Source organism: Lepidochelys kempii, chromosome 1 (assembly GCF_965140285.1).
Source record: "Lepidochelys kempii isolate rLepKem1 chromosome 1, rLepKem1.hap1, whole genome shotgun sequence".
Taxonomy (NCBI): Eukaryota; Metazoa; Chordata; order Testudines; family Cheloniidae; genus Lepidochelys; species Lepidochelys kempii.
In genome coordinates, this window is record NC_136380.1 from 328,752,452 (window position 1) to 328,766,672 (window position 14,221).

A 14,221-nucleotide genomic window follows, 5' to 3' on the forward strand; every position below is an offset into this window, starting at 1 on the left:
TAGTAGATTTCATCCATAGTGCAGAATCAGGATGAGCTAGGCCCAAAAGAACTGACATGTAGTTTTGATGTTCAAATATAAGGAAAACTTGGCTACAGTGTTATTTAAGAATATATGTTTTGAAACATATTGTCGGTAGTTTAACCTTTGCATTGGATCAATGTTTTTATTAAAAACCTACACTAAGAATAGTAAATATTCTGTAGAGTTTGGATATTTTGAGGCTATTATTACATAATCTTATGTCTTGATTACATGATCTTATTGCCACTGGCTGGAGTAGCTCATAACCTTGAATGCCTACCTCAGGTGCCCCAAATTGGCAGTGTGTTCTATAATTAGATTTCATCTTCAAACATACTCTCTGTGTAAATGTTTAGAATTGTGAGTAGCCCCATTGGACAAAATAGCTACTTACAGTACTGAACACTATTCCTGGCAGTAAGTGTTTCAGAATTAGGTTCTATTTCTTATTTGGACGTGTAAGCAAGTGTAAGTAGATAAATTGCAGTCCAAGTTTCTGATTTTGGGTAGTGTTTGATTGCTGTTTGTTCTTCATATTTTGGTTGTAGTATTTGTTGGTTTCTAATTTTTGTAGCTCATAATACATACTTGTATTTTTCAGCAAGTCATGTCCCCAAATCTTACTGAAACTGAATGGGAGCTGGGTGCCTGATTTCTTAGGCTACCTTGAAAATCCCAGCAAAGGTATTACAAAAAATGTACATAACATAAAACATTTCCATAAAGAAGTGGAAAGCTCACATTTCTGTGTTTTAATTTAGGTGCCAAAATCTGACCTACCTGAATATTCGTTACTGTGAAAGTGTGACTGATGCTGGGATTGAGGCACTGGGAAACATGACCTCATTGATGTCTATTGATATTTCTGGAACCACTGTCTCAGATATGGTAAAAACCCCATAAAAGAAAATCAATACGTTTCTTACCTAGATATTTTTCCTTTGTAACCCACACCCCCGTTTAAAAAAATCACACAAATATTAAGTAGTGAAGTTACCATATCTTTAAAATATTCCATAAAGCTTTGCAGACTATTTTGTACTGATGAATTTGATACATTTCAAAAACAGTTTCATAACCGCAGTAGTGTTTTAGCTTAAGAAAGGGCAGTGTAGTAATTGGGCTTTGTGAAGGGATCTCTGTGGGGGTTTGGAATTCAACACCCTGACTTGCAGGCAAGCCAAGGAGTTGTAATTCAGACCCTTGACATTCATTGTTCCATGCCATGCCTCTCTGCAGCTGCCATGCAGGATTTCTGGGACATTGGAAATTTCCACATAATTGTGAACTCAGTGGCCCTGCCCCCAAACTGCCTTATTAAGGGGCTGTGCAGTGACCTTCTTCCTTCAGCACCCAACCCTCTTTGATTCAGACCCTGGAGCATCCAGGGGAAGGCCAGGAGCTGGATGAGAGATATACACATTGCCCAGGGTCCGGAGGGAATTCTGCTGTAAAGGTAATACAGACCAGGGTTGAATTTCTCATTCTGTAGCCCTTTTCCAGGGAGAATTAAGCTGGCTGCAAATCAAAATTTTCATCCTGTGGAAAATTCTAATATTGTAAAAATTCTTTTCATCCTGAATCAAGACAAAAAGTTGAAATGTTGAAATGTTTTATGGAAAGGAAAGTTGCCAAAAAAATTTCAATTTGGAACATTTCATTTTGACATTGCATATTGAAATGAAAAGTTTTGATATTCCCAAATCAAAATATTTAATTTTTGATTGTTGAACTGATTTAAACTGTTATGTCTTAAGTTGCCAGGCTTCCCAGGCATAGTGTGTTCCCCAAGACACACATGATCAGATGGCTCCTATGCTGCACTAATGGTTGTTCAACCAGTGGAGGAAACTGTGGTGCATCATGGGAGATGTAGTCCAGTCAGGGAACCCAGCCCATGAAGGAGAATGGAGACATGAGACACTCAAACTACATACAACTCCCATGAGGCTTGGCTGCAGCTCAAACTCACACAGATTTATGTTGAACTGATCCAAAACAAAAATGTTTCAGTACGGTTTGACAAATGGAAATGTTTTGACTCAGGTTGATTAAGCTTGAGGGAAAATTAAAAAATTAGACAGAATCAAAATTTGCCAAAGGAAATGTTGAATGTGTGAACACTGCATTTTCCATTGAAAACACATTTATGTACAAAAATTTGTAACAGCTATAATAGAGAGGCCCCCTTACATTGTGCTCCAAGGTATAGCTGCTAATGAAAGAAGCTCTGGCAAGGTAGCTTCAAAGATGTCAAGTTGCCAGGAGCAGGAAACAACCGTAGAGGGCCTTGGAGCCAAGTTAGATACGTGGGTCTTCGACACAAATGTTCATGGCTCTTGGCAGATCCTCCAAGATCCACAGTGCTAGGAGCCAGGTCATTTGCTTCTTCAATAGGAGTCCAAACCCTGCTCTCCTGAAAGAGAAGTCTGGAAGAAACTGCGAGAGAAACCTCTGCAGCAATTTCTTTCCCCTGGACTCCTTACTGTGTGTTTTAGTATAGGAGATATGCCCTTCAGTGTTGACTCAGACCCTGCTTATGCAAACCTGTGAGCAAGAAAATCAGTGTTTGGCTCTAAAGCAGTATTTGTTCAAAAGCAATTAAAAACTCCTTATCCTTGATGGAGGCCTAGAAAAGAAAAGAGTAACCCAGATAACACAAATGGGGGAGAAACAAGGGATTTTAATTTAATTTAAAATATAATTTAATCACTGTTGGTATTTTTTTAGTATATTTTATGTGAGATTTGGAATTCTTGGAACTGTAAACTGTAAAGTTTTATAATAGAACATAAGAACGACCATACAGGGTCAGACCAAAGGTCCATCAAGCCTAGTATCCTGTCCTCTGACAGTGGCCAAGAATGTAAGTATAAGAATTTTCTTTAGATTTTCTCCTGTTTTTTGACCACAGTTAGCCAATTAAGATACTGTATGTTGCTTCTTATTCTCATTTACGTGCAGCAGAGCCCCATGCTGCAGGCAATCATCCAAACTCTGTTGCTGACACAACAGCATTCAGACATGTGTTTTTTTCAGACATTCAGTTTTCCCTCCTCCCACAAGACAGATAAGTTATCCCTGAAATTTACCATTCATCATTGTAGTATACAGTGTTATTGTAGCTGCATTGGTCTCAGAATATTAGAGAGACAAGGTGGGCGATGTAATAACTTTTATTAGACCAACTTCTGTTGATGAGACACAAGCTTTTCAGCTTACACAGACCTTCTTTAGGTCTGGAAAATGTAATCAGGCCTTGTCTACATTGCCACTTTACAGCACTGAAACTTTCTCACTCAGGGGTGTGAAAAAACACCCCCCTGAGTGATGCAAGTTTCAGTGCTGTAAAGTGGCAGTGTAGCCATGCTCCCAGCGCTGGTAGCTACTCCCCCTGTGGGGGTGGGTGTTTTTACAGTGCTGAGAGAGCTCTCTCTCAGCGCTGGTGCCGCAGCTACACAGCCACGTTAAAGCGCTACTCGTCAGAGTTCAAACTTGAAAGTTTGTCTCTCTCACCAACAAAAATCGGGCTAATAAAATATATTATCTCACCCATCTTGTCATTCATCATTGTAGTAATTTCTGAACTAACTGCTAACAGTGGCCATTACACTGTCATTCTCTGTGCTATATACTGTACCTACAGTATACATCATATCCTTACATCTTGAGACATGATATGAAAAGTCATCTAACCATCTATTATTTAATTTGTATGTGCTTTGAGTTTTTGATGAAAGAGGGATTAATATAAACTTATTTTATGCACTTTTTATAATAATTTAAATGAAGTTCAAAGAAGATAGATATTTACACTTGTAATTTAGACTTTGTAAGTACTGTGCAGAAGTTAGTTTTGAATACCGTAGTTAAGGTCATCAGGTTTCAAGCCCAGTGGATCCAACACCATTAAATGGTGCTAACAAGTAGAAACCATGAAGGCCAAATTCTTTTCTGCACTCTGCACAGCGGATCTCTATTGCATATTTTTCAAGTATTCTGTCAGAGGGAGTTCAGTAGGTTTGAAACATGCCGAATATGCAACATGCTTTTGCACTGCAGAAGAGAATTTTGTTTTAAATTTGGGGCCTGAGCCATTAGCTGTCCTAATGATGGAGGTTAAAATTGCTCCACTGCATACATACATAATACATTTTATATAGTTGTTAAAAATCATATGCAATCTCTCAAAATGTTTTGATTGGATTACTGGGCTGAGATTTCATAAATAGGAGCCTAAATTCAAACACCAACTGCCATATTTAGGGATTTGCCTGGTTTTCAAAACTGGCAACACCCAACAGCTTCCATTGCCTAAATATAGATATAGAAGCATAATTTTAAGAGAAAAAAATTGCCATTCTGGATAAAGAGGACACTTGACCTGTTGCTTGTATGGATAAATTTGTTGACCCTTGGAATTAGATTTTATATAGAAGAATATTTCAGGATCCCCATTGGACCAACTGTAATGAATATTGTAGTGCTCATAGCAAATTCATTTCCACTCTGTCCCATGCCTGTGACAGTTTTAGAATCATTGCCTTGTAGTGCTTGAAGGGGCTAAGCTTCTTTCTAAGCTTTTCTTTCCAGATGTTAGGCCAGTTAGTCAAAACAAAAGAAGAGTGCCAATGGAAATATAACAAAAAATAATCATTGCAAATATTCAAGCAGCAGTATTATTCTTAGCAAAAGTATGTGTATTCTATGCAGGGAAACAATACTTAATTTGTTACAAAACTCAGCAAGTAAACTCATGAATAGGGCCCTGATTCCACACATGCTTACAGTTTCACCCTTGCTTAAGTATCTTGCTGAATCAGGGCCCAAGATTCGTGATGAACAAAACCCAAGCCTGTTCCCATTAAGAGGACATGGGATTTATGAATACAAGAAGCTGATATGATACCTTTGCTTGCTTTGTTACATTTCATAATGATATTGTGGCACCATTCCTATGGAACTTATCTTAATTTGCTCAGTAGGTTTCAGACTGTTGCTCTCACTCACCTGAGGCCCAACTGTATTACTCTTGGTCACAGTATGGAGCACTTACAAGAGTAGTCCAGTTGGGACCACCTGCATGAGTAAGTATTCACTAACATGAATAAGGACGGTGCAGTTGGGTCCATTGAAATCAATAGGATTACTTTTGAAGTTCTAGTTAGCCTGAGACAGAATGACAGAACCTAGCTCCAGATAATTTTGTGATTAAAAACTTAACTGAAATAATTGAGATTTCCTGATGGTTTACTACAGTTTTGATTCTATAAAGCAGATAGGAGAAATTTCTATTCCCTGTACCTATTGTGTTTTTGTGAGCCTGATCCTATAAGCCCTTGCTTTCTCATGGGGCCTAATCCAATACTCAGTTAAGTCAATAGGAGTCTTTCCATTGACTTCAGTGGACATTGGATCAGGCCCATAGTGTTTACTCTTTCCCATAGAGCCACCGACTGCAGTGGAACCTAGCGCAGGAATAAAAGTTTGCAGGATCAGGCACCAAACTGGGAACATCAAAAAATATTGTTAATGTCAAAGGAAAATTTGAGTGTATTCACTTATTTTCATTTAATAGAAGACCATCAAGTTTACTAATGTTTAATACACTTTCCATTCAGTTACAGTGTATGTTACTTTTGGGAAATTGTTTTTTCCCCCTTTTACAAGACTTAAAACGTACTATGATAGTAGCAAGGAAGTACCTGATACTCACATTTTCAAGCAATTTCCTGTCTGCAGTATTTCCAAAGTACATCTGCTGTACTTTAAAAATGTAAATCCCTTCATTTCTGTTACTCCTGCCTTCCATCCATGGGAGATGGGATCCAGTATTATGTCTATGCTACCTTTTTATTGCCTTGATACACAGGTCATAACTACACTTAATGGAAACATAAGCTATAACCTAACATTCTTGTGTCTAATGTTTTCATTAAAAAGGATATAACGATTTTTGATCTGTCTAGGAACAAGCAAGTTTCAGACATATCTCAGCCCAAAGACATATACTGTACAATCTTCTGAAAATAATGGGATATGAGCAAGGACATAGCCTATATTCTAATACCTCTCCGAGGGGAATCTTTCTCTTTTCAATTTTACATTCCAGAATAAATTTCCTTATTTATTAATAATCAAAATGATTTTGATAAATAACATGTATTAAAAAGTCACAAAATGTTTTTGTAACAAAGATGTTGTTGTTCTTCCCCTCATACTCCAAAATGGTTGCTCATAATTTCTCCAAAAAATTTCTCCAGCAGTTTCTGGCTGCAAGCAAGTCTGAGAAATTTCAGCCTAAAGATTAAAGTTTTGGAATGTTCTTCTTTGAGTGTTTGCAGACATGTATTCCACTCAGGTGTGTGTGGGCTGAAGCTGGAGAACATTGCTGAGTAGTACCCATCAGGGTGGCACTTGTGCCCTCTGGCTCTCATAGCCCTTCCCCTGGCTATATAAGGGCCATGCTGGTCCGTATAAGTGCGGTGCTGCCCTGACTCCCCTGCATTCCTTAGAAGTTTTTAAGGTCAGGCTTGACAAAGCCCTGGCTGGGATGATTTAATTGGGGATTGGTCCTGCTTTGAGCAGAGGGTTGAACTAGATGACCTCCTGAGGTCCCTTCCAACGCTGATATTCTATGATTCTATGATTCATTCCTTCTCACTGCTTGCAGCTTGGGTCCGAACTTCCTGTACAGATTTTACCTCACGGTTTCTGATGACAACAGTGAGACTGTCTGTAAAGTTAGTAAGTAGTACCTTTGTAGTTAGTACTTAGTTTAGAAATTAGTTCTCTTTATAGTGTAACATGGATATGCCCTCACTAGGGTTTAAGTACAGTCCTTTTTGTGGGGTGGGTATCCCCAATAATGACCTCCACACGTGGTGTTTGTTATGTCTAAGAGAGGGGCACATTAAAGAAAAGTGCTCCATTTTCTGCTCCTTTAAGAAAAGGACTCAGGGGCTTACATTTAATACAGCACCTCATGGAACGGCCATGAGGCTGGATTGAGCCCTGGGGCTCTCTGCAGATTGCCAGGTCCATCAGTCTTTGGAGCTGATGCTGACCCCAGATAGGCTGCCAGATTCAGACTGTTCCCTTCCTCTGGTTCCCCAAGGAAGAGGATTCATAAAACTAATTGGAGCCATTCCAGAGCTCAGAGAGACTCTCCCTTCTCTTCTAGGAGGAAGGTGGAACACCACCATGTTTCTCTCAATGCCTTAGATAGAGCCAGGTTGTCTATCCACTTTCCGTTAGGTGACCATATTTCCCTAAACCTAAAACAGGACACATGGGGCTGGCCCAAGCTTCCTCTGAATGTTTGCCACGCTCCCAACTGAGCCAAGTAGCAGAGATAGGGCAGGGAGGAAAAGGAATGGGTATGGGCTGCGATCTGGACAGCAAAGCAAGGTGTGAGGGTGCAAGTGTGTGTGAGTACTTTTGGCTCAGAACCAGAGGTGAAACTATTGGACTATGCCCAAACACGACAAATGCCCAGGTTTGCCAAAACAGTCAGGATGTTCGGAAAGGGCTTAAAAAGGAGACTAACTTTCCAGTACCAAGGCAAGATCAGATTGGCACTATACCGTCGACTCCAGCACCATCCGCTGAAGAGCCACTGAATTCAGTACTGACGTTGCTTTTTATACTGACAGTCTTGAACCCACTGGCTTACCAGAAAGCATCTGATTTACTCTCCCTTTTGGTCCTGGACTCTCCTCTGTTTCAGTTACTTCATTGAGATGTGCCAGAAAGGTGAACCCAGTCCCGTTATTCAGACTGAAACATCCTTTTTTTAGTGCCAATACCATTTTCATTGCCCAAGCCTTTGCTAACCTGGGATCAATTCCTGATCCTGCACCAACCTCTTCCTCAGTACCAGCTTTGACTCTGGTAACGATGGGCTTCCTGATAACGAATGTTATTGCAGCTTCGAGTTGCCAGTATATGATGGCAGTGGCTACAGTTCTGGCTGAGATCTCAATGCAGCACTGGACTTTAGTCAGAGCAGAGTGTTTGGTAGCCCTAGCAGGTTTGGCCCCTTGATTACTGGCAGCTATTCAGGGGACTCTTCATACTTGAGGTCAGGATCAGCTGCTTCTTCCCTATCTCCTTCCAGGATCTGGTGTTGCAAATCTTTTAGATCTTCTATGAAGGAGCATTATTGATAATGAGAGTGACTGGAGGATAGGAGTTCTTGGCTCATTGGCCTCTGGAACCCTACTCATTTCCAAATTGGCCTCCTTGTGATCCGTGGACTGTCTCACATTCTTCAAGAGCCCAGTCAACTGCTCGTTCTAGGCCAAGATCACTGAATTGTCTGGTTGCTTCATCTCCTGCCCGGCCTAGATGGGAGGCCCAACCCATATTGCCCCTGCTGAATTTCCAGTACAGCAAGAGGAACAACTTCTGCCTCAGAAGGAGGTTCTTGCTCCTCCACCTCTGTCATCCTCTTCACCAGATGATTCCCTAGCCCCAGACTCATCCTTCCTGGTTCTGGAAGACTTTAAGGCTTATCAGGACTTTCTAAGGAGGATGTCTGCAGCATAGGGTCTCCACACTGAGTTTGTCTGAGAGAACACCCATGGATTGCTGGACATTCTGCAGATTTCAGCCCCAGGAAGAGCAGCCTTCCCTATATATGAAGTTGTCTTGGAGCTGACAAGGTTCCTGTGGCATACACCAGTGTCTGTGCCTGCTACACTGAAATGTACTGACAAATGTCACTATGTCCCCGTTCAAGGATTTAAGTGTTTCTACTCACATCCAACTCCCAATTCGCTTGTGGTGACTGCTGCTAATGAGAGAATGTATCAAGGCAGATATAAATCCACGCCTAAAGATAAAGAAGCCAAGAAATCGGATTTAAGGGGGAGGAAGGTTTATTCTACATCTTCCCTCCAGATGTGCATTGCTGATCAGCAGGCACTCTTGTCTAAATATAACTTGGTAAGTTACCTGGGGATCTCAGGGAAGACTTCAAGGCTTTCCTGGCAGAGGGCTGTCTAGTGGCATAGACATCGGTGCAGTCAGCGCTCCATGTGGTGGACACCTCATTTCAGATTATGGCCTTGGCAATAACAACGAGGATGGCTTCTTGGCTGCAGAACTCTGGCATTCCTCCGGATATGCAACAGACCATAGAAGACTTACTGTTTGATGGATGGTCTTTGTTTTCTAAAAAGACAGATGAGACATTACATTCTTTTAAGGACTCCAGGGCCACGTTACACTCCTTAGGATTTATATCCCGACAGTTAAAAGGTGACCGTTGTTACGAATTACACCTGGTAGGACACGCACACAACTGCTGCAAATTATACCTGGTAGGACACGCACACCAATGCTACGAATTACACCTGGTAGGACACGCACACCAATGCTGCAAATTATACCTGATAGGACACGCATACAAATGCTATGAATTACACCTGGTAGGACATGCACACAAATGCTGCGAATTATACCTGATAGGTCACGCACAGTTCGAATCTAGGCTGAGGCACATAAACAAAGTCCACAACTGCAGAGTTCCCAAAAGACACTACGTTTATTATGCTCAAGCGTGGTGCCCCCCTGCTAGCCAGGAGGGGACCTTGAATACAGATTATACAAAGGTTATATACTTTTTAGCAAAGCATGTTGCCTTCGTGCATCGGAAACCTTAGCCAATAAACAAACCCTTGTGTTATCTACCACCTATCCCTGCTTGGTCCATTCCTCGTGCTATACCAGTATGTTAATTACACAGCATGGTCCTAAAGCCATGCATCAGTAACCTTTATTATCAGGATGGGAGGCCTCACATCAAGGCCAAGAGACAGGGAGTTAGAGACTGACAAAAACCAGATACTGGGAGTCAAGGCAGGCTGGAGACAAGGAGGAGGATTTTCACAGGGATTCAGTATCTAAGGATCACTCCTCCTGGTGTATGATGTGCTGGCATTTAAACAATGGTGGGCCCCAAACCAAAATGGAGTCACATGTGCTAACTTTTCCTTAACACCGTGAACCCATTTGTTGTCACCCAGAGAGCAATGGAAAGGCGAATGTGTAAGATATCGCTCCGTGATCATATCCCGAATGAGGAGATCAGAAGCCGTACAGAGGTGACCAATGTAGTGCGGGTGATGTACGATGCAAAGCAAAGATGGACGGGTCAAGTAGTCCGCAGGCAAGACAATAGGTGGAAAGCACATTCAGTGACTGGATCCCCAGAGACCACAAGCGACTGCTGGGCAGACCGAAAATGCGCTGCGCCGATCCCATGACAAAACTCTTTGGCCAGAAATGGAAAGAACGTGCTCACTCATCTGAATTGGATATATGCTTTTTTTCCTATTCCTCTCATCTTTCAGGTTATCCTCAAGCAGAAGTTGGACCATGCCAAATTGGTTCTTGTTGCGCTGGCTAGGCCAAGACAGTGTTGGTTCTCTTAGCTTCTCAATTTGTCTATTTGACCTCCCAGATCTCTTCCTCTATTTCCCGAACCACTGATTCAGCACCACAGCCAAGTTGCACATCCAGCTCTGAGCAGTCTATATCTCATGGCATGGATAGTGTGTGGCTAGATGAAGAGGAAGGTTAATGTTTGGGAGTAGATAGGAGTGTCCTATTTAACAGTCGGAAGCCATCTGCTAAGACTACCTGTTAGGCCAAATGGAAGCTTTTCAATTTGGTCAATATCTAAGGTAATTCCACTGATGTTATCTTATGTTCAGGACATTTTAGATTGTTACATTTGAAGTCCTTGGGTCTGCCTCGTAGCTGATCGAGGGTTCACTTGGCAGCAATCTCAGTGTTCCATCCTTCAGTCCAAGGGCAATCAGTTTTTCCAAACTCTGTGGTAGTGAGATTTCTGAACGGTATTGTCTGCTTGCTTCCACCTGTAATTGTGGGACCTTAATACTGTACTGGCTGCCCTCATGGGTTTTCTGTTTGAGTCACTAGCAACTTGCTCGTTGTCTCTCCTTTCCCAAAACACAGCCTTTTTTGTTGCTATAATTTCCACAAAAAGTGTCAGCGAAGTGAAGAACCTTATGGCAGGGCCTCCCCTTACTCAGCTGTTCAAAGACAAAGTGTCCTTGAGGCTACAGTTTCACCTTAACCAGGTTATTTACTTACCTGTATTCTTTCCTAAGCCACACTTGAATGTAGATGAACGGGAACATCGGACATTAGATGTGAGGTGGTGCCCGGCTTTCTGTCTGGAAAGAACTAAATCATTTTGTTCTCAGCTTTTTGTCTTTATGAAAGGTCAGCTAGTATCTGCACAAACAATCTTTAGGTGGATAATTTCCTGCATTACCACAGGTTATGGAGTAGTTCAGACCACACCCCCACAGACTTTATGGGCTCATTCAACAAGGGCTCAAGCAATATTGATCACATTTCTCAGCGATGTTGCAGTTTTGGACATTTGTAGGGCTGCTATATGGGCTTCTGTACAAACTTCTGCCAAAAATTGTGTGTTCGCCACAGTAGCTAGGTCAGATACAATTTTTGGGAAGCAGCTCTTCAGTCATAATTTAAGCAGGCTCTGAGTTCCACCTCCTACCAGTACTGCCTGTGGATCACCTGAGTGAGGGAATACATCTCTGCAACCACTCAAAGAAGATAAGACGGTTACTTACCTGTACAATAATGATTGTTCTTTTAGATGTGGGTGCAGACAGGTATTCTATGATCCACCCTGTGTCCCTCTACATGGGAGTCTTCAGTTTCTGATTCTGGTGCGAAGGAACTAAGGGAGGTTGGGGAGGTGTCACCCTTATGGGAGGGGCTATGAGGATCAGAGGGCATGAGCACCATCCTGATGGGTACTGCTAAGAAAAGTTCTCTGGTTTTGGTGCACGCACACCTGAATGGAATATGTCTGCACGCACAACTTAAAGAACCGCAGTTACAGTACAGGTAAGTAACCATCTTTTTTAAACAACTGAAACCAGGGGATTAAAATGGAAATGGTTATTCAGAGTTTACTATGGCAGTGGCCATTAATTCCTCTAAAACATGGATAAACACAACAATATTGTAAAAATACACAGTCCTTGAAAATATGATCTTAAAAATCTTCCTTAAAAACTCCTTTTGGGGGGCTAGCCTTCTGCTACTGATCAGCTTCCATGTGTTTTTGCTCTCATAAGGTCTTCAGGGCAGTGATGGTCTTGTTCTTTGTATGTTTGCAAAGTATCATGCACACCTCTGGCACTGCAAAGATGATAAAATAATAAATACTTTTTGATAAGATTGTAAATACATTTGAAAAATATTTGTAGGCCTTTCAAGCTTCCATTATTGAGCTGAAGCATGTGTACTTAGGGCCAAAATCTACTTGCCTAAAAGTCCTGGTCTACACACCTAAAAATTAGATTGACCTAGCTACCTCAATCAGGTCTGTAGTTAGGTTAACTTAACCCCTACTGTAGACACAGCTAGGTTGATGGAAGAATACTTCTGTTGACCTAACTACCACCTCTCAGAGATGTGTATTAACTACATTGATGGGAAAACCACTTGCATCAATATAGGAAGCCTGTATGCTATGGTGCAAGAGTGGCTGCTGTAGCCACTGTTGCGTAGGCATACCTAACTCCCCCAAACTGTCCTAATGATGTCAATGCAACTGCTCATGTGAGTTAGATGAGTAGTATTTGGCCCTAAGCATCACTCTCATGCTCCCCACAAGTTTGTTAAAATGACTCAATTTTTTTTTGATGTCTCTTCAATGTACTTCTGGGAGCTCTGTTCTAAGTCTAAGAGTCTGAAAACATGCAGCTGCGTGATTTTCATCATTCTTACACAGGGCGCTACTGCATATGTGCAGAACCACCCATCTTAAGGGAACATAAAAATAAAGCTATTAAGATTCAGTGCACCAAGATTTGGTAGAATGAAGGACGTTTCTGAAAGCAAGTGGGATTCAGGCAGAGGGAAAAAGCATATAAGGAAAATAGCTGGAATATCCAACAGGAAATTAATTTGTTCCTGGGTTACACATGCCATCTATCAATAAAAACAATAGGACCAAAGAATGTCCCAACTTAGACTCTGTGAAACTTAAAATAATTCCAATGGACATGACCAAATACATGTAGTATGGTGATGAAAGGCAAGAAAGCAATCTGGAGTACAAAACAGGTAAAGTGCCTCAAGACTTGGAACAAAAGAACTGTAGTCTATTTTAAAGATTAAAGATAAAAGCAAAATGGAGAATAAAAAGAAGACTTCTCTTACAGTTGTCTCCACAACTTCTCCCACATATTCCCTTATGCATGGAACACACTCCCTGACCTAATCCGTAAGGCTACTGCTCTCTCCTCCTTCAAATTGCACCACAAGAGCCACCTTTCCTGTGGTACCTACCAATTGGCTGGTCAGCCAGCCGATGACAAATTTATTGTATCAGTCAGGGGTAGCCAATTTAAAAAATAAAAACACCTACAAATCTAGGATGATTTGTATCCATCAGGAGCATTACAGTAGCTTGCCCATGTAATCATATAATCTTCCTTTCTCTTGCTATTGTCTGTACACAACAGACTGGGGCTACAAGATCCTACTGCAATATAAATAATAATGTGACAATAAATTGCTAAAGAGATTATGATAAAAAATACAGGCCAGATTCTGATTTCATTTACATAGGTTTCTATCCAGAGCAACTCCCTTGGCTTTAGTGGTGTTACTCTAAATTTATGATGATTTGAAATCAGGATCTGGTGCTGCATTTTTAAAGTCTGTTAGAAAATGGGGCCAAAGAGAGAGCATGGCTTGTAAGGGATGAGAAGAGAATTTTATTAACAGAACCAGTAAACATTATCAGAAATGTACTGTAAATGAATCATTTGGCCCTGTGATCTCAAAGGAAAGTGCGTGACAGATTACACAACAGACATGTATTTCCAAGAAGATGAAATGTTAAAAGAAATTAAATGAATGCCAGATCCAGATGGAGAGAGAGAACTGACAGTTCTTCTTAGAATGCTTGCATATGTCCCTTACACTGTGTGGGGGTGTGTGTGTCCTGTGCTCTGGTGCCAGACAGTTTTCCTTAGCAGTGCCCATTGAGTTGACCCTGGCCAGCTCCTCGCTCCTTGTGCTCCAAAGAGGATATAAAGGGCAGAGCCGTCCTGCCCCTCCTTCAGTTCCTTCTTTCCTTGTGTGGCTGGCAGTTGCAGTGTCTTTGTTCTCTGTG

The 14,221-nt window shown here is 41.3% G+C and overlaps 1 protein-coding gene across 10 annotated transcripts in view; it reads left to right on the forward strand.

The window, feature by feature from the left end:
• The window catches only part of FBXL13 (F-box and leucine rich repeat protein 13), a 178,838-nt gene that overhangs the window by 129,601 nt on the left and 35,016 nt on the right, over positions 1-14,221 (forward strand). For all 10 annotated transcript variants that reach the window (XR_012156835.1, XM_073328536.1, XM_073328539.1 and 7 more), the window contains one exon: positions 786-912. Coding sequence is in view for 9 of the 10 variants with exons in the window: in XM_073328536.1 (XP_073184637.1) it covers positions 786-912 (127 nt within the window). In the remaining variant the exon portion in view is untranslated. The remainder of the gene's footprint in view (positions 1-785; positions 913-14,221) is intronic.